General features: G+C 37.1%; 1 protein-coding gene across 4 annotated transcripts in view; it reads right to left on the bottom strand.

The window, feature by feature from the left end:
• Positions 1 to 18,961, bottom strand: part of PHTF1 (putative homeodomain transcription factor 1) — a 65,252-nt gene that overhangs the window by 27,404 nt on the left and 18,887 nt on the right. For all 4 annotated transcript variants that reach the window (XM_028488981.2, XM_007108794.4, XM_028488982.2 and 1 more), the window contains exons 4-10: positions 12,462 to 12,531; positions 11,822 to 11,980; positions 6,045 to 6,201; positions 4,484 to 4,618; positions 3,127 to 3,286; positions 2,073 to 2,246; positions 1,896 to 1,985 (exon numbers count right to left, since the gene is read on the bottom strand). In XM_028488981.2, coding sequence (XP_028344782.1) covers positions 1,896 to 1,985; positions 2,073 to 2,246; positions 3,127 to 3,286; positions 4,484 to 4,618; positions 6,045 to 6,201; positions 11,822 to 11,980; positions 12,462 to 12,531 — 945 coding nt within the window. The remainder of the gene's footprint in view (positions 1 to 1,895; positions 1,986 to 2,072; positions 2,247 to 3,126; positions 3,287 to 4,483; positions 4,619 to 6,044; positions 6,202 to 11,821; positions 11,981 to 12,461; positions 12,532 to 18,961) is intronic.

Here is an 18,961-nt window from a genome sequence, read left to right as displayed (position 1 = left end):
AGGTTCCCCTGCATCGGCAGGCGGACTCTCAACCACTGCGCCACCAGGGAAGCCCTGAATTGCTTTTAATAATGAAAAACTGGAAACAAATTAAGTAGTCATAATTTTACACATTTTAATAAATTCCTTCATAAACTGGAATATTCTGCAGATGTTCAACAGAATGAAGTATTGTCTTATGTACTGATAAGGCAAGACCTACAAGATAAAAAAAAACAACTCAGAACAAATTTTCCTATTTATGTTTTTTAAATGATATGTTATATGTTTAAATATACAGTATGCTCTCTTACTCAAAGGAAAATAAATATGTGGAACTATAACCACCCTCTGGACAGCATGGATTCAATCTGGGGATGTGGGGAACAGTGAGGGATTCATTATACTGGAAAGCGAGGCAGTAAGTGGAAAGGTTGCTTTTTACTAAATATACTTCTTCATTTGAATTTTTACAACATCCTTACATTAATTTTATAACTACAAAATCTGTTAAGGCTTAAAATTTTTTTTTAAATGAAGTGACAGTTTTGGGGTCATGAAATTAATTTTTTTTTTTTTTTAGTTTTTTTCATTGTGATTTCTGTGTTTTAGATGAATATGTTCTTATTTTAACAGTTTTTGAAATACAGCATTCTTAAATATGTGTGCATAAGTTTACAGGTTGATAAATTTTTCACAAATGAAACATGTCTGTGTAATCAGCACCAAAATCAATGAACAAAGCATTACTAGTTCTCTTGCCCCTATTTCTGTGCTATTCCCTTTCAAGGATAACAACCATTATGACTACTAAGAGCATAGATTAACTTTAATTTTGTACTTTGTTAGAGGTGAAATCGGAAAATAGCTAATTTTTTATGTTTGACTACTTTTACAACGTTATATTTCTGAAATTCATCCATATTGTTGCAGTAAAAGGTATTTTATAATAAAATATTTACCTGTATTTCAAAAAAAAAAAAACAAAACAACTATATATCTGAAATAAAATGAAAACAAGTTACCTATAGTGATGGCTGGCAAGCTTTCACACACCGATCACTATGTTGACAAGGCCTCACATAACAATAATACATTTTCATGGTTAAATGTGAAACTCTGATGACTCTCTAACAGACTATCAAAGAGGACTCCCTCTGAGAAGTTATTGCCAAGTCATGGGGTTGTTCAAGTCAGGTGCCCTGGGATGGGGTGACTCCTGCAAGCACATCCAGAGGGCCCCACTCTGGGTGCAGGTGTGGCTGGTCCTACTCACACACCCAAGTGTCCTCTACTCTAAATGTTGTGAGCTTGACTGTACCTAGTCACGTCCAGGGCCCAGTCAAACAGGGAAAAGGGTAATCAGGCTGAGAAAAGGATGGACATTGCAGCTCTCCTGCGGTACAAACATAGATATGAAAGTTTTTCCACAACCCCAGCTGCCTTGTCAATCAAAACAAAAGCCACCACCATCTACTCTCCTCACCTCTGAATTATAATGTCCCAAATGTACAATATTCCCATTAGTTTTCATGATGAGATTTACTGCTCCCATCTCTCAGGGGTCCTTTCTCAAATATCTGTCCCCATCAGCATCAATGCCACTTACAAAGGAACGATGCTTAAGAATAAACTGCATATTCCAAGTGAATATGAAGTAGCCTTCTCATCATCTAGGGATTGAGGAGTCTCTCTCTGGGCGTCATCTATGATACTTAAAAGATTAGATCAAAGACAAAGAGCTCATTCTCTTTCTGGAGGTGAGCAGTCATATAAAAGCTTCTAGATAGGTAGACACATAGTTGGAGGCAGGGGAGGGGCAGGCAAATATACACACAACTTTAGGACAACCAATAAAAAAAGGAATGGATACAGTTATTACACTCAAGAATACACCTTGAAAAAGGATACGTTACCTGACTGAAGCCTGCCGATTCAAACTCTGATTCAGCCAGACTGTCTGAATCCCGCACAACAGGACACCACTTGGAAGTGGTCTTCTTCACCTGCCAACAAACGACAGGAAAACATGTTAAATACCTTGTGACTTGGGAGTTAATGCCTATACTTTTATAAGCTAAAATAAATATTACCTGAGTGTTTAGGTGCCTTGAAAGTATTGATTTCCTATTCTTAACTTCACAGCCATTGTCACTTGAGGCCCCTTCCACACTCCTCCGCAGCGTCATCATCTGTGTCCAGGCTTCACCATCATCCTCACTCGACAGATCATCTGAAATCCCATTGTCCAAATGCCCAAACGGCTCCTACAAAGAGAACAGCAGTTTCCTCACAGGGGACAGCCCAAAATACTCCAGTTAGCCTTGTGTATAAAAACTAAGAAGCAGTAAAAGTAAACTAAACCAAAACTGAACAAACCTACCTATTAGTTGGTCTCAATAAAGAAAAATATTAAACTTTCTTGAAACTAAATAGCTTAAATGATGAGGCAGTATTATGTAGAGGTTAGAAGCACAGGCTTGAGTCAAACTCAAGTCTGAATCACAGCTCTTCTACTTATTAGCTATGTAACTGTAGGTAAGTAATTAAATCTCTCTGGGCCTCAATTTCCTCATCTGAAAAGCGATGATAATAAAAGCAGCTATCTCACAGAGTTGTTGAAACAATTAAGTGAGTTACTACGTGTAAAGCACTTAGAATAGTGTATGGTTGCAGTAATGGCTCAAAAATATTAGCTTTCTGTAATTCGTAGATGCCACAGTCTAACAAATAAGAAAATATTTCAAGACTATAAAGTAAGAGTGTAGTTAGTTTTAGATGTAAAGCAGAACGCCTATACCTAAACCTGGAAAATAGTTTCCCAAACCTTAACACACTATCACCACCTCTCTGGAAGACGACACAGCAGCCTCTACACTAATCTGTTTATTGAAGCTACCAGTCTCCTACTAAGGCTGGACCAGGGGCAGATGCAATAACAAGTTCTGGTCCTAGAAATTAGAAGAATAAGGTACAGTCTTCATGTTATTCTTCATGATGTTCTCCTTTTCACATCCTGTGGTTTTACATTTCAAATGACACAAATCTATTAGTACCTATTTTGTGTTTCTAGCAGAGTCTAAGAATAGAAAAATTTTACACAGGAAAGAAAAGACCTTGTAATATTTACTCTCATCTAAATCTTACCCTGCATCCCTTTTCTCCATCTGAAAATTTTGCTTTCTCTCTTGTTTGCCACATTCTAATCTCTGGTCGACACTGTCTCTTCTTGATGATAGGATGCAGACAACCTGAGTCATTGTCAGTCTCTGTCCCTTTGCTACATATTAATTTTACTCTTTTCATCCTATTTTTTAAAAAGGAAAAAAAGATTACTAGTTAGTTTTTTGAAAGTAATATCCTTCATGAAGTCACTTTCTTCTGAGGAGTACAAAAATTATATTATTCTGGAAATCAAGAAGATTCAGAAATTGTATGTTTCAGGCTTCTAGCTTGCCTAAGGGTGTAGGAAGCCAGTTCTCTCTCTAGTCTCCAAAGATTTGGGTCAGTTAGTTGAGAGGAAGCCTGTTCTTTTCGATTTTGCAAGGAAGTGGGTCCACAGTCTTCCCTCTCAAACGCAATGCCAACCCCGCCCTCACGTTGCCTGTTTGTGCCAATTCATAGAATGTCTTCCCCTCTCCTGTGCTTCAAAGCTCAGCAACTCTCAGCTCCTCCCTGACTCCTGCTGACTACTTCACCCCAGAATACTCACTCCTTCTGCTGAACTGCATGGCCTTTTGTCAGCATGATATCATTTATGATATTTTTACATTGTTGTGACCGTATCATACCTGCTACTCCTACCTTCCTAATTAGACGGTAAAATCACTGAGAAGAGGAATGCCCAGTGCCCAGCACAATGTTCAGCACAAACAACTCAAACGCTTCAACTAAAGAGTGTCAACTTATCTTTAGAAAAATATGTGAACGTACTTTGTCTTCAAAAACAAAGCTGCAAAAGCACTTTACTTTTGAGTCACAAACATTAACATATGATAAAATAAGGATTTCTTCGAGTCATACTAGCGCTGCTACAACCTATAAAATCATGAAGGAGGTTGAATGTGTCTTGGATTCATTTCCCTTTCTGTCCTACAGCCCATCGACGCCAGCCTCCTGTCCTGCACCTCACATCTAAAGAGGAATCAGCTCTCATACTGAAAAATACCTCATCTTTTAAAAATTCTTCATTCTCTCAAAATGTTGGCCAATATGATTTAAAATATTTACCCTTCAAGAGTATTTATATTTCCATAATCTTGTGGTCTAAAAAACCATTAAAGATCAAACAGAATGACACTTTTATGGTAGATTACTGGACTAATGGGTAACATGACAGACAGTGGTGCCATTTCAAATAAGCAAATCATTCCAGAACCTTTAAAAATCTCACCACAATAATATGCTTACACTGCATATTCCTAAAACCTAATCAGATTATATACTATGTAAACACTAATGTGAACACAGAATCAAGTAAAAATTCCAATGTAAGACTTCCCACCTGTTGCCAAAGAGAGTCCCCCAGAAACCACCATTAAAGGGTGCAGATTCCAAAGTTTCTGTTCCTCTGGCTTTATCAGATGAGTTATTTCCATTTTCTCGGCTCCCATCACCATTTACAGTTTTTCGTAATTTTCTACAAAAAAAATATTTCAACAACTTTAGATTATTCAGGATCTTTTCTGTTTCTACTCAGAATATCCTTACTGACTACTACCTGAAATTAAATATAATGAACTTCATATAATGAGGATAAATTATACAGGAACATTTCTGACTTAAGGGCAAAAACAGGTTCCAGAACAAAGTGCTAAGTTACCATTTTGTTCGTTCATTAAATAAATAGAAATGCCATTCAAAAACATAACTAGAGGGCTTCCCTGGTGGCGCAGTGGTTGAGAGTATGACTGCCGATGCGGGGGACACGGGTTCATGCCCCGGTCCGGGAAGATCCCACATGCTGTGGAGCGGCTGGGCCCGTGAGCCATGGCCGCTGAGCCTGCACGTCCGGAGCCTGTGCTCTGCAACAGGAGAGGCCACAACAGTGAGAGGCCCGCGTACAGCAAAAATAAAAATAAAAAAAAATAACTAGAAGGAAAATTTTCATATGTATGACCAATAGTCTTTTCAGGAACCACAAAAAGAATGAACAATTTCTTTAAATATGGATGCCAGAAATCTACCCATTTGGCACATTTAATCATGGGAACACAAAATAATAGCAAGTGATCAATTTTTTGATATCTTATGCAATGAAAAGATATACCCTGTAAATACCAATGAGACACAGCACAATATTTGATTTCCTTAGAAAACATTAAATCAATTAAACTGAATTTTCAAGGAATATTCTTTCCTGGAAAAAAAAAGTTTTGAAAATAACATTCAAAAATAAGTATAAATATGTTGAAATTCTTTGCACCAAATGAAAAAATCTTATATAGTAACTCCTTGGGGGAACAAAAATCTACAGATACTCTGAGAAAGATGACTTTTGTAAGATAATACCATATATATCTAAGAAACCTTTAACAGTTCCAAACCCCACAAACAGCACATAATCAATAAAGACTAGACATGAATTCAATGTGTAGAAAAGTTAAATCTTTATTAAAAAGTTCTGAACACTTAGAAATCCATTCTTTTTATATACTATTGAAAAAAGGTAAAAATTTTAGTAGCACTAACCTAATGTACTAAGATCCTTGTTTATAGTGAATTTTCACCAAATTTTAAGACTGAATTATGAAGAAGAATGCTTTTCATTAAAATCATTATTTAAGGTAAATTTTGATAAGGAATAATACAGTATAGGAATTTTCCTTTTAAACAACGGTACTGAATGACAAACCCCCATCCCCCTTGGATTAAAAGTTCATGACAAGGTTTCTAAGCACCAGGGAGAAAAGTAAAAGTAAAGCATTTGGGGTTTTTTTTAAGCCAAAAAAATAATGAAAAATATATGCAAAAGAGGAAGATTTTGTATTAATTTACTCAAAGATTTTGTTCTTCAATGCCTCTCCCAGAAAATACACAACCACAAGTGTAATTTCTCATCTCACCTTCTTCTCCGATTTCCATTGTTTCCCAATGGCCTTGTTATCTGAGTAGACACAATTTGACAGTGCACAGTTCCCATGAGTAACATAAGGCACAAGGGTCCAAGTACTTCACTTACATTCACAATAGGCATCATAAAATAGAACACGAGTGCTATAACTGAAAAGAAGAGATTTCAAAGTGGAAAGCATTAGGGCTTATCTTTAAAACCAATTCTAATAACTCTACAGATTATTTCTCCAAAAATCTATCATTTAAAGAAGTATACAAGTGAAAACACATAATTTTCTACAGTACAATCCACCTGCACATTAGCTGAGTAAAAACCTGAAGCCCTAGATCACAGAGCAAGTGAAGAATGATGTGTCCAAAGAACCTGCCTTTCTGGAAATACGACAATCTAGATATTCTGAAAGACTTTCTAGCGCAAAACAACTAGATACTGTATAACCCTCTGCAATACTGCTCTGCTCAGAGACCCAGTATTCTCCAGGGCCCAGAGTTATATGTAGCAATTAACAGAGCTGGGATTTGAACCAAGGCAGCCAGGCTCCAGAATCCTTATTCTTTTTTTTTTTTTTTTTTTTTTTTGGCCGAGGTGTGGCATGCAGGATCTTAGTTCCCGGACCAGGGATGGAATCCATGCCCCTCACAATGGAAGCATGGAGCCCTAACCACTGGACTGCCAGGGAAGTCCCAGAGTCCTTACTCTTAACTGCCATGCTACGTTGCCTCTTTGTATGTGAGTATGAAATGTCCAAAGAAAAAAAGTAATGAAAGAAACAGGAAGATATCACAAATTATCTCCCAAAACTTCCAGATATAATTTTACAGATTCGTTCTTCCAGACTTTGACATAAAGATAATTCTTGTCCTATACAAACTTTTCTATGTGGAGAAAAATTAATTCCATTCCCTAATACCCTGATACCCAAACATAAAAACAATAGCACCAAAACAATAAACTACAGACCTTGCTGACTTGTGAACGTGGATATAAATTTACCTCTAAAAAGTAACACCATGAAAGCACGGATTTCTGTCTATTTTGTTCACTGCTGTACCTAGACCAGTACCTGGCACATAGTAAGCACTCGATATTTGTTGAATGAATGACTGAAATACTATCAAAGTAAATTTGACAATACAGCAAAAGAATAATTCACCAAGATCATATAGGGTTTATGCTAGAAGGATAGTAGGAAATCCTTCTCAGAGCCTAGAAGAGTACCTGGCACAGACACGTTAGGCACTAAAGGAATTGTTGACTGAGACTTAACTGATGTAATTTAATAATTTAATATGATGTAGTTTTGATTGCATGCATATGTATCATCTCAATTGCCAATTGTGTAAAAGACCTGTGTCCCTAATTCCTGGGAGGTAACCCCTAAACCCTTGGAATTTTCCAAATGATGAAGTATCTTTTTTATTCATGGTGGGTCCCTAGGACCACAGAGGATGGTTTATGCCAATAAAATGACTAAGGATAGGAGTAGCCACACCAGAAAGACCAACTATGGAATTAGAGGGCTGGGGCTTTGAGCCGCACTGTATCAGCCTGACCTTTGGGGAGGGAATGGGAGCTAAAGACTGAGTTTAACTCCTTGGCCAGTGACTCAATCAAACATGCCTACATAATAAACCCTCAATAAAAACTCTGGATACCAAAGCTTGGGTGGGCTTCTCTGGTTGGCAATACCTCGTGCATATTGCTATCCATCATGGATGGAAGGGTAACACATCCCTGAGGACGACAAAACTTCCTGATTGAAGCCCTCCCAGACGTTGCCCTATGCACCCCTTCTAATTTGTATCCTTCTGCTACAATAAAACTATAACGACAGCACTTCCCTGAGTGCTTTGAGTCATTCTAGTGAATTATTAAGTCTGAGGGAATGAGTGGGGGACTCTCAAAACTGTAGCCAGCTGGTCAGAGTAAGGGTAGCCCTAGGGACTCCCAAAGTAAGGCTGGTGTCTTGGGAAGGGCTGTGCCTTTAACCTGTGAAGTCTGGTCCAACTCTAGTAGTGAAAAAGCATTGTATAAAAATAGACATTTGTTCCTGATTTGTAATTAATCTTAAATGCCAATCTTTTCTAAAATACTAGGAATATAAAAATATGTCCTTAACATGCTAAAGAATATATATAAGTAGTGCTCGCTTTGGCAGCACATATACTAAAGAATATATAAGTAAAATCAACATGCATCAGATTAATGAAAACATTCTGAATAGGAACAAAACATTATGATCACTCTTACTGTTATCACTTAACACTGCTCTGAAAATGTTGACTAATTCAATACAAGTAAATGAAACGTATGAAAAAAGAGACCAACTTTTCATTATGCCAACAATATGGTTGTATAATTAGAAAATCTGAGAGAAGCACCGAAAAACTATTAGAAATAATGAGAGTTTTAAAAGTGGCTGGTTATAACAATCTTAAGTATAAACTAAAGGCTTTCAAATGTAACAGCAATCACCAGTTAAAACACATAAAACAAACAAAAAAAGCCTCATACCTACAGCAGCAGCAACAAAAATAAAAACATAAAATATTTTACTTTAATGTGGAAGCCCCCAAGCATCCTCTGATGGATGATACATATAAACAAAATGTGGTATATACATACAGTTGATTATTATTCATCCTCAAACAGGAAGGAAATTCTGACACATGCTACAAATGGATGAATCTTGAAGACATTATGCTAAGTGAAATAAGGACAAATACTGTATGATTCCACTTATATGAGGTACTGAGAGTGGTCAAATTCATCGAGACAGAAAGTAGAAGGGTGGTTGGCTGGGGGTAGGAGTAATTGGAGTTATTGATTTATGTACAGAGTTTCAGTTTGGAAAAAAGTTCTGGAGATGGATGGTGGTGATGGCTGCCTAACAATGTGAATGTACTTAATGTCATTGAACTGTATACTTAAAAATGGTTAAGATGGTAAATTTCATGTATATTTTACCACAATGGAAAAAAAATTGAGTTTAACAAGATCTATACAGGCCTTATAAGAAAAAAAAAATTCCTACAAAGCTTTACAGAAAGATATAACAGAAGACTTGATTAAAAGGAGAGATATATCGGGCTTCCCTGGTGGTGCAGTGGTTAAGAATCTGCCTGACAATGCAGAGGACAAGGGTTTGAGCCCTGGTCCGGGAAGATCCCACGTGCCGCGGAGCAACTAAGCCTTTGCGCCACAACTACTGAGCCTGCGTGCTACAACTACTGCAGCCCGTACGCATAGAGCCAGTGCTCTGCAACAAGAGAAGCCACCACAATGAGAAGCCCGCGCACCGCAACAAAGAGTAGCTCCCGCTCACCGCAACTAGAGAAAGCCCGTGCGCAGCAAAGATCCAGTGCAGCCAAAAATAAATAAATTAAATTAATTAATTTAAAAGGAGAGATATATCAATTTTCTCCCCAGTCCCTCCAAATATATCTATATCTACATTTTGGAGTGGGGAGTGGTGAGAAGGGAGTTCCAATACAAATTCCAATTTTCTTTTTTTTGTCTTTGATCATGATAAAATAATTCTAAATTATTTTGCAAAGAATAAGCAAGTAAGAACACCTAAGAGAAAATGTTGAAAAACAAATAATAGAGGAATATTTGTCCTGCTCAAGGTTACTACACATTAAATAGCTACAGTAATTAAAGAAATGTGACACTGATATGAGAATAACCAGACAAACTGATGGTGCAGAATATATAGTCCAGAAATAGACCATGGTGTATACGAAAATTTAATATATATAATTTATCTCAGTAAGAAAGAAATTTTTAATAACAAACATGTGGAAAAATATTTAACTTCACCCTTACAAGTGACCAAAGAAATGCACATTAAACAAGTAAAATACTAATTTTCGTATATCAAATTAGGTAACAATTTTTAAAATTATGATAATGCTAAGATTGTGGTAAAACAGAATCCACTACTTTCCAAAAGAATTGTGTCACCAGCAATTTCACTATATGCACTAAAAGTCTTAAAACGTTTACATTCTTTGATCTGTTAATTCTATTCCAGAGAATAAATTCCAAAGAAATAATACAAAATATGAAAAAATTTTGTTCATGATGGTATTATTAATAAGAAAAAACTAGAAACAACTTAATGCTCATTTCATGGGAAGAGTTATGTAAATTATGGTACTTTTATATAATGGACTATAAAGCAGTTATAAAAAGTGTTTATGGTAAATCCTTATGATAGACTCATACAGACATTAAAATGATAGTTTGAAATGATGGTGTGTCCACATGATGGAATATTATGCAGCAATTAAATGACAGTTATGAAAACAATTCAAAAAAACTGACACAGATAAAAGAAAACAAAAATCACCCCAAATCCTTTCACCCTAACCCAGCCTTCACCGTTCACCTACTCTTTGTTCTAAGTCATTTCTGTTTGCTCAGGTATAACCATATCTACGTTGCCCGCTTTCAGAAAGTGTTCCTGGTAGGCAATGGAGTATAGTAAAGAGCATACACTGGGCCCCTGCACACAGTGAGAAGAGAAAAAACATCAGGTAGTGATGTGTAATACAGAAATTAACATAGACTCCTGTGACAGTGACTGAGGGGTGGTACCACTACTTAGAAAGTATAGACAGGGATGGCCTTTCTGTGAAAGTTACATCTGAGCACAGATCCTAAAGATGACAGAAGAGATAGCCACATGAAAAGCCTTATGATTGTTTCAAACAGAAAGAAAAGCCCTGGGTGAGGAATAGAAAAAGGCCTTATGCCTAGAGTAAGCAAGGAGGAGAGCGGTAAGACATGGCATCCGACAGGTGAGCAGGGGACAGATAATGTAGGGCACTGGAGGCCCTGGTGAGGAGTTTGGGTTTCTATTCCAAGGGCAATGAGAAGTCACTAAAGGGACTTAAAAAAGCAGGAAAATGACATGATAGGGTTTCCATTTCAAAAGATTTCTCTAATTGCTGGGGAAAGAGTGATGGGCAGAAAGAAAGGCCAGAGTAGATGTTATTCCAGTGATCTAGGTGAAGGGATGGTGGTGCTGTGGACTATGATGGTGGCAGCAGAGGCTGAGGTAAGTAGCCAGGACATATTCTGGAGGTCAAACTTACAGACTTGGTGACAGATGGAATATGAGGGTTGGTGGTAGAGTAGAATAGGAAGACAATTTTTCGCTTGAAAAATGGGTAGCTGATGGCATCATTTAATGAAATGGGATAAAACCTAAAGAGGAATAAGACTGTATAAAAGAAAAGATTGTAAAAAAAAAAATCAGGAGTTCCATTTTGGATATGATTAAGTTCAAGATACCTATGAAATCTCCATATGGAAATGTCAAACAGGCAGTTGTATTTACAAGCCTGAAGTTCAGCAGAGAGATTTGGCCTGAAAATATAAATTTGAGAATCACCAGTATATCAATTATATTTAAAGGTACAAGGCTTGATGAGAGTACCTAGAGAAGAGAAGAGAAGAGAATCCCGATCCAACCGAGAGGTAATCCAATATTCGAAGGTCAGACACAGGAAAAGTTTGAAAAGGCCTGGCCAGTGAGACAGGTAGAAAGAAATTCAAGAGAGAAGAGTTAGACAATCATGTTTGCTCTCTCTGAGCAAATAAATTTAAGATGATCTCCAAATGTGTATGTCCCTTTGTTTCTTTGTACATGAAACCATCAGATGAAAGGATAAATGTAAGAACAGTAAGGTCTGCATGATCTAATAGCAACAGCAGCAAAAAGAAACTGTCATAATTTATCCCAACTCCTCCAATTACCTTGCATGAGGTAAAGCAGTAGCAGCCAAACAAAGATTCTTAAAGAGGTAACCTGAATCCACCAATTGCTGAAAAATGGAAAAAATACAACTCGAACAAGCCCCTTCCGAGTCAGAGATGTCCACGGAATTTCAGGTTTGGCTTTGGCAAATGTTGAGCCTTTAAATATACAATAAAACAAAACATCAAACATTTATGTACACTAGACTAATGCCCACTTGCAACACTGTATTAAAAACAGGTGACAGGTGAGAGCAAAAATCAGCACATAACCTGTTCAGTGAAAAAGAATCCTCTTAGATGCTCATTATATGTACCAACTTCTTGCCTCAATCACTAGGACAGGAGCTCAAAATAAGTCAGGCTTGTTTGAATGGTATACAAAATATTTTTCTTCATTACACAGCAGCAAGTCTCCAAGTTCATCTCTTTCACCCTCATGGAAACCATGTAATTTACATAGCCACACAGTATAAAGCAAAGGGGAAAAAATGCTAAAGCCTGAATGATGCAGGAAGAACACTACTTTTAGAAATTAAAGTATACCATCATATAGGGAAGATATCCAAAAAGAATCTTTAGTACCACTATGAAATAATATAATGATATGCCTAAGAAACAAGCCAACTTTAGAACTCACCTCTGATTAAGTCAACATCAATCAAGTCTGCCTTTATGTGACCCATCTTTTTTGGTTTGTTTTTGAAGCCCTAGAATAAAACAAAAAAAAAACCAGAAATAAATAACATTTTAAAAGCCCTTTTAAAACAAAAGGTAAATTTACGTTTCTTTTTCTCTACACCTCACTCCCTTTTACTGGGTACACTTTAATCCTAATGCTCCCTAAAGGAACCTGTCATTAATATTTGTTTTAGTTTTTAGTTTTATCAAGTAATGCATGCACACACTTTTATCACCTTTAAAAATAATCAAACAGTACCAAAAGGTCAGTAAGTGAAAAACAGGTAGTCCTCTGACCCACCTTACCTCTCCTCCCAATTTTATTCATTAAAAACAAATGCTTTCATCTTTTTTTAGCTGTTTCTCTTGGTATTTACTTACATAAGTCTAAATAATACGTTTACACTGCTATTTTTCAATTTATTGATTTTAAAAATCATCTATGAACTCCTAATATAGTATATGAGAATTTAGCTCTCTTACACTACTAATTCCCACCTCCTCACTTCCACCCCAAAAACATATATCCTCACAATATAGTCAATTAATTTGTTACAAATCAGTAATCAGTAGTTAGAGTATGATCACTATGAAATATCATTCTTGTTCACTCTATTTATATGCTTCCTTTTATTCTATGAGGTCAGTGAAAATATTTATCAGTTTCCAAATACTCAAATGCCAGAAAATTAATCAAAGTCCTTTTTTTTCCTTAAAGAAAAAAAATTCCTGGAAACCCCCTTCCCAGGACCCTCTGTCTTCCTGCTGGAATTGGACTGGTTGCTCTCTGGGCCTGTGGCATGGCTGTAATCCCAGAACTGCTCACTCTCATCCTGACAATCCCCTTCCCCCCTTCTCTGTGCTAAGTCGCTATTTGCTGTATCCATATCTTCTGGGAGCACATTCCTTCCGTAGCTTCCTGAGAAAGGGGTCACTGAAGACAGTGTTTTCAATCCTTGCATGTCTGAAAATGATTTCATTCTACCCTTATACTTGATTAAAAGTTACCCTAGATGCAGAATTCTAAGTTGTTAATAATTTTCCCTCAGGAATTGAGACACTGTTCCATGGTTTTCTAGCTTCCAATGTAGCTGTTGCAAACTCCAATGCCATTCTGATTCCTGATCCTTTGAATGTGAATTGTTTCCTTCCTCTTAATCCTCACTTTGTTCATGGTGTTCAGAATGATGTGCCTTTTTTTTTTTTTTACAGAAGTGACATTTATGATAAAACATGTATTTTATTTTATCACATAATGATATGCCTTGATTATGAGTCTTTTATCATCTATTGTGCTGAGAATCCCTTCCATATAGAAATACATGTCTTTCAGTTTTAGGGAAGTTTTCTTATAATTTATATTTAAATTTCTTCCCTTTTAAGACTTTTGACTTTTCTCTCCTACTTTATACCTCTTTTGTCTTTCTGTTCTGCTTTCTAGAAATTTCTTCGAATTCTTCTATTACATTTTTCATTTTGATTCTTTGGGTTCATTCCTTTCTCTTCTCTTTCATCCAGGAAGATTTCTTCAAATATCTAGTAATCATTGGCTGTCCACTTATATATTAGAATGAGGAGTTAAAACCTGATGGACATTTTATTTCAAGGTATATACCCAAGAGAAACATATACAAATTTCACTAAATAATGTGTACAAAATGTTCCTAGAGGAATCATTTATAAAAGCCCCAAATTGGAAACTACCCATCAACATCAGAAATTGCCCAGCGGCAGTAGAATGGATAATAATTGTGGTGCTACAGTGAATAAACTACAATTATGCAACAACATGATTGGATCTCACATACATAATATTGAACAAAAGAAATGTAATATTGAACAAAAGAAATTAGACTCAAAAGTCTATGTATTGTATAATTTCACTTATGTAAGGCTCAAAATAGGCAAAAATTAACCTATGGTGCTGCTAGTAGTAAGGATATGGGTTACCTCTGTTGGTAGCAGTGACTGGAAGAGCATGTGACGGGGAGCTTCTGTGTTACTCCTAATGTTCTATTTCTTGATCTGAGTGTTTATCACATGGTTATGTTCAGTTTGTGAAAATTCCTCAAGCTGTACTCTTATAATTCTGGGGTGGGTGGGTGTGTGTGTGTGTGAATATAGGTCCCCCACTTTTCAAAAGTTTGCTTTACCCCATTTCGCTTTTACAAAAGACCTACATTAGTACCTGTTTTCGCTAACCGAAAAAAATCCAAAGAGGATTTTTACTTTTACGAAGAAAGGTGAAGAGCATAAACAGCGTTCAGTGATCTCAGGGAGCTCTTACAGAGGCAGCACACACCCGAGAAGGGAGAGCAGCACCATCAGGCTCCTTCCCCAGGAACACACTCAGCATCTCAGCCTCAAGCCCCCATAGCTTTGAAAGGTGTCTGTGAGCATCTGTGCTGTATTTCAGTGTGTTTTGTGCATCTGTTAGCAAGATGTATCCTAAGGTAATTGCTTCTTCACAATTGCCATTTCGGCTTACGAAAAGTTTCATAGGAACACTCTACTTTTGGATAATGGGGGAAACCTGGTAACTCATAGTCACTGAATATGTTTTATTTTATTAACACATAGACAATGGTTTTACAGGAAAAACTCAGGATTTGAAAGTCATGATAACCTTGCTGTATATTATGACTCAAAAGCAAATTTGTGAATTATCTTTTGTGTTTAAAAATCCTGGTTTGGGGCTTCCCTGGTGGCGCAGTGGTTGAGAAACTGCCTGCTAATGCAGGGGACACGGGTTCGAGCCCTGGTCTGGGAGGATCCCCCATGCCGCGCAGCAACTAGGCCCGTGAGCCACAACTACTGAGCCTGCGCGTCTGGAGCCTATGCTCCGCAACAAGAGAGGCCGCGATAGTGAGAGGCACGCGCACCGCGATGAAGAGTGGCCCCCGCTTGCCGCAACTAGAGAAAGCCCTCGCACAGAAACGAAGACCCAACACAGCAAAAATAAATGAATAAATTAATAAACTCCTACCCCCAACATCTAAAAAAAAAAAATTCCTGGTTTGCCTAACAGTTATTTTGTTTCATTACTATTAATAAGTATAACTGTTTTAAAAGATGAATTTTAATTTCGTGCTCAATCAACACTTGTACATGCTAGTTCCTGATCAAGTTTTTAAAATTAGATATTTAACCATTAAAATTATTGTAAAAATTAAACGTTAGAGTAATGTGCTATTTCTCTAGTTTAGATATTGAGCCAATATTGATCTTCGGTTCTGTTTAACTAAAAGATGCAGCCAAACAATTTCTTTAAAGTGAACCCTATGTTTCTCTCCAATTAACTACAAACTGTAGATTTTAACAACAACAAAAAAAGTTTTAAAACTCTAAATGTAATAAAATTAAATCTAAGAAGGAATCAAATTTTGATAATTAGACATTTCAGGGACAAAAATAACCCTTTGGAAAAAATACGTGCACTAATTTTTGAAATATGCATAATATTCATGGAAATAACAATGATCTTGTGCTACATTCGAAATCAGAAATGAAACTTTTAAAAGTAAAGATATCACTGTATTATATTCTAACAGACATAGGCCTTGTGGACATTTGCAGCAGTACTATTCTAACTAAAGAAGCTTAAAGTGCCTTAACTTTAAAGCCACATTAATTTTTCTACTTGCTTTGCTTTCTAGACTTTTCACCTACAATGTTATAGAGTCAGAATTAGCATTACCTAAAGGTAAACACCAAATTATGAAAACCTCCCTCAGCAATAGAAACACGTTCATTCATTCACTTAGTCAACAAAGATGCAATATGTTTCTTCCATATGCCAGATAAGCTACTTGAGCTAAGCACAGAGCAATAAGGAAGTCAAAGCACGGCTCTATCTTCAGAGTGTGCACCCGCAGAAGGGAAAACAGACAATAAAGCCAAATGTTTGAGGGTTCCTCAGGAAAACACCCCCTGAACTTCCCTCACCATTTTTTGGACAAAAATCATTAAGAAATTTATGACCACTGTTCTTGAGCCAGATAAGAAAGTCGCTAGATACTTTTATATGTGTCTGTGCTGAGGAAGAATAAAAAACACCTGCCATGCTTTTGTTTTAGGGTCCTTCTGCTTGATCCTACATATTCTACAGTATGTATAGTAAGAGGCAACGTGCGCACAGCACTACTCTTAGCACTTTACATAAACTTATTTTAATTTGTTTAACTCATTTAGTCCTCACAACTGTCCTGTGAGACAGGCACCTTTATTATCTTCACTTTACAGATGAGGAAAACAAGGCACAGAGACTGTAACCCGTTCATTCTCACTACAAACCACTACACATCCTGCCTCTCACTATACAGTACAAAATGCATTCCTAATCAATGTAGGGAGAGATTTTGAGATAAACAAGATTGCATGCCTCTGAAAGGTTCCATGGGATTAATAAACCCTGGGAGCTGTGAGTGAATTTCCTTATTGGCCACAACCCAGGGCCACAACCTAGCAGCCCACGATAAAACTGTAGGAGAAAATTGGGATACCCCTGCACTAGTTGCTAGAGCAGTGGTCTGGAAATTTTCTGCAGAGCCCAGCTACTGGCTGTATTCAGCCCTCTCTATTGTTTGCTCCCCACAGAGCTGTGTAATATCTTCAAAGCTCAGAACCACCTGACTGATGTAGTTCCTACTTTTAGGCAGAGGGACTAAAGCACTGGAAATACTGCTGCAGTATTGTTGGACTCCGTGTTTAAAAGGGAATAAAAGACAAGTGAAACCCTGTAACACATCTCTCTCTCTTAGTGTGCTGAACTGTCCATTTTATTGCCACTGATTCTATATTACTGTATAGGAGTCGGGCACAAAGAGAGAAGTCACCTGATTTAGAGCAGATGATGAACAAGAAAACAACAATTACAAGGCAAGTACAGCACTATAGGAATATGTGTAAAGGACACCTAACTCAGATTTAAGAAGTCAAAGAAAGATTTCCAAAGGAAAATAATACCTGATCCGAGACTTGAAGGGTGTATAAGAATTTGCAAAGAAGGACATGGGCTGTAGCAAAAGGGGAAATTAAGAAAAGTATATGAGAAGACCTCGAAATAAGAGATAGCATGACAAAAACTAAAGTTCAAGAAGGCCTAAAGCAGAGTGAAAGTGAAAAAGGGGTTAAGGTATGAAAGAGAAACTGGAGAGGTAAGCAGAAGACAGATTTTGAAGACTATAATCATGCTAAGAGTGTGCATTTATCATAAGGATAACAGGAAGTCAGAGAACAGTTTTAAATATGAGAAAAACAATCAGATTTGTGGTAAAACAAAAAGAAAATAAAAATAAGCCGGCTTCAGTGATTATTGAGGAGTGAAGGGGGAAACGGGGACAGAGAAAACAGAAAGTTAAAAAAGTGACTCCAGTAACCTAGATCAGGAGTGGACAAACTTTGTCTATAAAGGGCATATGGTATTTTAGGGTTTGTGAGCTGTACCACCTGTGTGTTAGTACTCAACCCAGCCACTGTTACATGAAGGCTGACTTAGACACAGACAATAAACATGTAAAACATGAAGCCTGCAGTGCTCCAGCGAGTCTGGCTGCAGGCAATAGTTTGTGGACCAGATGAGTGCAGACAACAGGTCGGTCCAGGCCATCAGAAGCATGACCTAGGAAAAGTATGCATAGTCAAAAAATACAAGAAGCTAGAATCCAGAAGTCTTGGTAATTCAAAATGTGGGATCAGTGTGAAGGTGAGGCCACAGAAGAATTCCAAACCCCAACTTTAGCACTCTAACTGCTCACTGAATAGGAAAGGTGAGAGAAGGCACAGGGCTGGTCAAGGTAGGGGAGGTCACATTCTCCTCACAGTCCTCTGGCCAAGCTGGAAATCTGTGAGGCAAGGAAGGACTCTCCTCCCACAGGAAGGCACTGCGAGTCACATGACAAAAGGTGAAGACATAACAATCTTCTTAACAGTTGAAGATGAGGAGATAGCCTTCTAACTTAGCCTTTCTGTACTTCCGTTCCTTCACCTGTAAAATGAGAATGATAATACATCTACCGCATGGAATTGTTGTAAGGATTGATTAAGAAAGCGAGAGATCAGTGTCTTATAATTTTCTGCATACAGGTCTTTTGTCTGCTTAGGTAGGTTTATTCCTAGATATTTTATTCTTTTTGTTGCAATGGTAGATGGGAGTGTTTCCTTAATTTCACTTTCAGATTTTTCATCATTAGTGTATAGGAATCCAAAAATGGTCAGAAGACCTAAATAGACATTTCTCCAAAGAAGATATACAGATTGCCAACAAACACATGAAAGGATGCTCAACATCATTAATCATTAGAGAAATGCAAATCAAAACTACACTGAGATATCTCACACCGGTCAGAATGGCCATCATCAAAGTATCTACAAACAATAAATGCTAGAGAGGGTGTGGAGAAAAGGGAACCCTCTTGCACTGTTGGTGGGAATGTAAATTGATACAGCCACTATGGAGAA

This window comes from Physeter macrocephalus, chromosome 4 (assembly GCF_002837175.3).
Source record: "Physeter macrocephalus isolate SW-GA chromosome 4, ASM283717v5, whole genome shotgun sequence".
In the NCBI taxonomy this organism is placed as follows: Eukaryota; Metazoa; Chordata; class Mammalia; order Artiodactyla; family Physeteridae; genus Physeter; species Physeter macrocephalus.
Note: the sequence above shows the minus strand (reverse complement) of the source record. Positions and strands in the feature narration are given on the sequence as shown.